We start from the raw sequence: 4280 nt of genomic DNA, 5'->3' as shown, positions 1-4280 counted from the left end.
AAGGTCCCAGACCTAAATAAATGGAAAGATATCCCACGTTTATGGATCAGAAGACTTAATATTGTTAAGATATCAATACTCCCCCAAATTATCTACAGATTCAACACAATCCCTATCAATATCCCAGCAAGCTATTTTGGGGAAAAAACTGTCAAGCTTATCCTAAAATTCATATGGAAATACAAGGGACCCAGAACAGCCAAAACAATCTTGAAAAAGAAGAATAAAGTTGGATGACTCATACTTTCCTATTTCAAAACTTATTACAAAGCTACAGTAGTCAAGGCAGTGTTGTACTATCATAAGTTTAGATATACAGATTTACAGAATAGAACTGGGAGTCCAGGAATAGGCCCATATATTTATGGCCAATTGATTTTCAACAAGTATGCCAAGACTATCCAATGGGGGAAGAATAGTCTTCTCAGCAAATGGTACTGGGATAACTGAAGACCCTCATACAATAGAATGAAGTTAGATTCCCTACCTCACATCATATACAAAAATTAATTCAAAATGGATCAGAGACCTAAATGTACCTAAATCTAAGAACTAAAACTATAACATTCTTAAAAGAAAACCTAGGTGTAAATCTTTGTGACCTTAAATTAGGCAATGGTTTCTTGATATGACACCAAAAGCACAAGTGACAAAAGAAAAATAGATAAATTGTACTTCATCATAATTAAGAACTTTTGTGCTTCAAAGGAATCACCATTAAGAAAGTGAAAAGACAACCCACAGAATGGAAGAAAATATTTGTGAATCACGTATCTGATAAGGGACTTATATCCAGAACAGATGCAGAACTCTTACAACACGACAATAAAAAGACAAACGATTCTATTTTTCAATGGGCAAGAGATTCGAATAGACATTTCTCTAAAGAAGACATGCAAATGGCCAATAAGTACATACAAAGGTGCTAAACATCATTAGTCATTAGGGAAATGCAAATCAAAACCACAATGTGATACCACTTACTATCCACTAAGATGATTAAAATTTTAAAACAAACAGACAATAACAGTGTTAGAACCTTCACATATTGCTGGTAGGAATGTAAAAATGGTGCTTTGGAAAACATTCTGGGAGTTCCTCAAAATATTAAACACAGAGCTACGATATAACCCAGCAATTCCATGCTTATGTATATTCCCAAGATAATCAAAAACATGTATACACAAAAACCTGTACAAGAAGGTTCATAGCAACATTATTCATAATAGCCACAAAATGGAAACAACTCAAATGTCCATCAACTGATGAAAGGATAAATAAAATGTGATATATCCACATAATGGAATATGATTTAGCAATAAAAAGGATAAAAGATTTAAAACATTATGCTAAGTAAAAGAAGGCAGATACAAAAGGCCACATGCTATATGACTGCATTTGAAAAGTCCAGAACAGGCAAATCTAGAGATAGAAAGCTGATTAGTGGTGGCCACACCTGGGGGGAGGCGGGATGGGGAGTGACTGCTAACGGGTAGGGAATTTCATTTTGGAGTGATGAAAATACTCTGAGATGTGGTAATGGTTGCACAATTCCATGAACATACAAAAAAACAGGTAAATGTTCACTTTCCAAAGGTGAATTTTATAGTATATTAATTATATCTCAATAGGGTTATTTTTTTTTTAATGGTCTCAAGACAGTGCAGAGTTGCCCTGGGTTTCCGGCCTCACCCAAGTTCCTAGGGAACCTAGAGCACGGTGCCCCACCCCCTTCCGGCCACCGTCACCCCCTTCCAGTAATGGACCTGCCCCCCGCTCTCTGTCCCCCTCCCCTTCCCCGTTCTATAACGGACTATAACGTTCCGTCCCAGAGAGGTTGCCCAGCGCCTCCGGCCGCCCTCTTCGACAACATGGGGATGCTCCGAGGCCACTACCGCAGGTCCCACGGCTTCGCCTTCACCTTGGCCTTCACGCCCACCAGGCTGCCCGCGCCGCCCGCCATGCTGCCTGCGCCGCCCTCGCAGGTGCGCCATAACTACCACCCCGACTGCGAGGCCGCCGTCAACAGCCATTTCACCCTGGAGCTCCACGCCTCCTTCGTGTGCCTGGCCGTGGCCTTTTACCTCGACCGCGACGACGTCGCCTTGAAGCACTTCACCGGGTTCTTCCTGCGCCGCTCCCACGAGCACAGCGAGCGGGCCCAGGGCCTGATGCGCCTGCAGAACCAGCGCGGGGGCCGCCTCCACTTCCAAGACATCAGGAAGCCAGCCAGTGACGAGTGGAAGAGCGGCCTCAAGGCCATGAAGTGCGCCTTGTACCTGGAGAAGCTCGTGAACCGGAGCCTGCTCGACCTGCACCAGCTGGCCACCGACAAGAGCGACCCCCACCTGCGTCTCTTCCTGGCAACTCACTACCTCGGCCAGCAGGTGGCGTTCATCAGAGAGCTGGAGGGTCATGTCACCACCCTGAGCATGGTGGGGGCCCCGGACGCCGACCTGGCAGGGTACCTCTTTGACAAGCTCACCCTGGGCGACAGCGACAAGAAGAACTGAGCCTGGACTTCCCCAGAGCCACGGGGTGACCAGAGCCCTGGTCACCGTGCCTGCCATGCAGACGGCAATAGTGCCCTTGCAGAAGAAGTTCCCTTAAGTTTTTTTCTTCCAGTTCTGCCACTTCTTCCAGTAAAGTTATTGGTTCATAAACAAGTAAAGGTCTCTGGCTGATTCATGTGGGCAAATCGCTCACTTTTTAAAACAGGTATCCAGGAGGCTCTCCCCCCACCCATGCCCCACCCATAGGCAGCTCAGGATCTCCACAGAGGGAGGGAGAAGGCGTTCCATGGGGCCCTGGAAAACACAGAATCCATCTTCCCCTTTTAAACAGTGTGTGTGGGGTGGGGTGAGATGGGTGGTCTGGGGCCCTAATGGGTGGGTGGGTGGTGTCTACGGGTGCCTATATATGGTAAAGATATAAAAGAATATGGTCTAGAATTCATCACAGTAGTTGCCTCTGGGGAAGAAGTGAAGGGAATGGGCAGGGATTAAAAGAAAGGGGATCTTCAGCATTATCTGATGTATCTTAGTTCAATGAATTATGCAAATGTTAATGGTTGTTGATTCTCAGTAGCAAGCTGGGGGCCCTGGAAGCCAACATGTCAGAGTCTGTTGTTGACAAGCTCACCCTGGGCTATAGTGATAATGGGGAAGGAGCCTTGGGCTGTCTTCCCCATAGCCAGAGGTTGACCAACTAAAATAATAATGATGGCACTTTACAAGTCCAAGTCTTCTTATTTACATTCTTGTATTTTATTTGTATAAGAACCTGAAGAAGTAAGAAGGATAGGTGTTATCAGGGAGAAAAAGGTAGGCCACACAGGTAAGAAGTAGCAACGTGGAATGTGGACATGAACATAGATCTTCTGATGCCATATTTGTGTGTGTGTGTGTGTGTATTACCCCACAGGTTAACAATGGGTTAAGAAAGATTGTGTGGGTAGACTGGGAATCCAGCCAGATAACCAGCCCCAGAAGGGAGGGAAATCCCCGACACTCTTAAAGACAGCCCTGATCACTGCAGTCTCTCCTCTAATTACAGGTGTGCCTTCCAGCCTAGGGTGGGAATGGCTGCTAAACCTCAGCCAAAATCCTTCTCATAGGAAAGAAGTCTTCAGAATCGGCCACCGAATGCATAAGAGGTAGCAGGGCACCTCACAGGAAGGCAGTCACCACCTATACACACGAATCCCTCTGTTCAGGCTCTCTCCCTCACACAGGCAGCGACACTGCTACCGGAGTTGGCCCTGAATACCCGGAAAGACCTTGGGACTGGAAATCCCCAGAGAGTGCACCTTTGCCTGTGGGGGCTTCTCTTCAGGCACAAAAGGTGAGGGGAGTGGCTGCAAAACACACATGTTCTGCCTGCAAATTCACCTCATCTGGACTGAGAAACCCTGTATTTTTGCTATGCGTGGGGTACTGTAATCTATATACCAAAGCACTGCCTGTCATGGGCTCTTCACCTGGATTCTAAAGCTGACTCCAGTCTTGGGCGCCGGGCCCCCCTTTTTATCCCATCCTTTCCTTTTGTGTGATTCAGAGGGACTCCCCGGGATAATGCAGAGAAGTCTACTTAGAGCTACATCCTCTTATTTTACCTGGAAAAGAAGGATTTCCTCACCTGCAAGACTCAAAGAGACTTGTGATTATAACACTCCAGTGCCTATTACAAGCCACTACTTGTAGTGTCACATTTCACAGCTTTTCTTTAAGAATCCCTGGCAGGGAAGTTTAAGTGTGGTGGCAGCTCAATTGTTTCTCTCC

At 46.0% G+C, this 4280-nt stretch overlaps 1 protein-coding gene across 1 annotated transcript; it reads left to right on the top strand.

Moving 5' to 3' along the window:
• The first annotated feature begins 1961 nt into the window (after positions 1 to 1961).
• Positions 1962 to 2567, top strand: FTHL17 (ferritin heavy chain like 17). Its single transcript, XM_057538398.1, has one exon. The coding sequence runs from the start codon at positions 1962 to 1964 to the stop codon at positions 2511 to 2513; it is 552 nt and encodes a 183-aa protein (XP_057394381.1). The 3' UTR covers positions 2514 to 2567.
• Positions 2568 to 4280: the final 1713 nt, after the last annotated feature.

The sequence above is a fragment of the Balaenoptera acutorostrata genome, chromosome X (assembly GCF_949987535.1).
Source record: "Balaenoptera acutorostrata chromosome X, mBalAcu1.1, whole genome shotgun sequence".
Classification (NCBI taxonomy): domain Eukaryota; kingdom Metazoa; phylum Chordata; class Mammalia; order Artiodactyla; family Balaenopteridae; genus Balaenoptera; species Balaenoptera acutorostrata.
The sequence above is the reverse complement of the archived record's forward strand: the minus strand, read 5'-3'. Positions and strand labels throughout refer to the sequence as shown.

What these genes read in the sequence shown, in the direction of transcription:
- FTHL17 (XM_057538398.1), top strand. Translation starts at nt 1,962, where the DNA reads ATGCTGCCTGCGCCGCCCTCGCAGGTGCGCCATAACTACCACCCCGAC.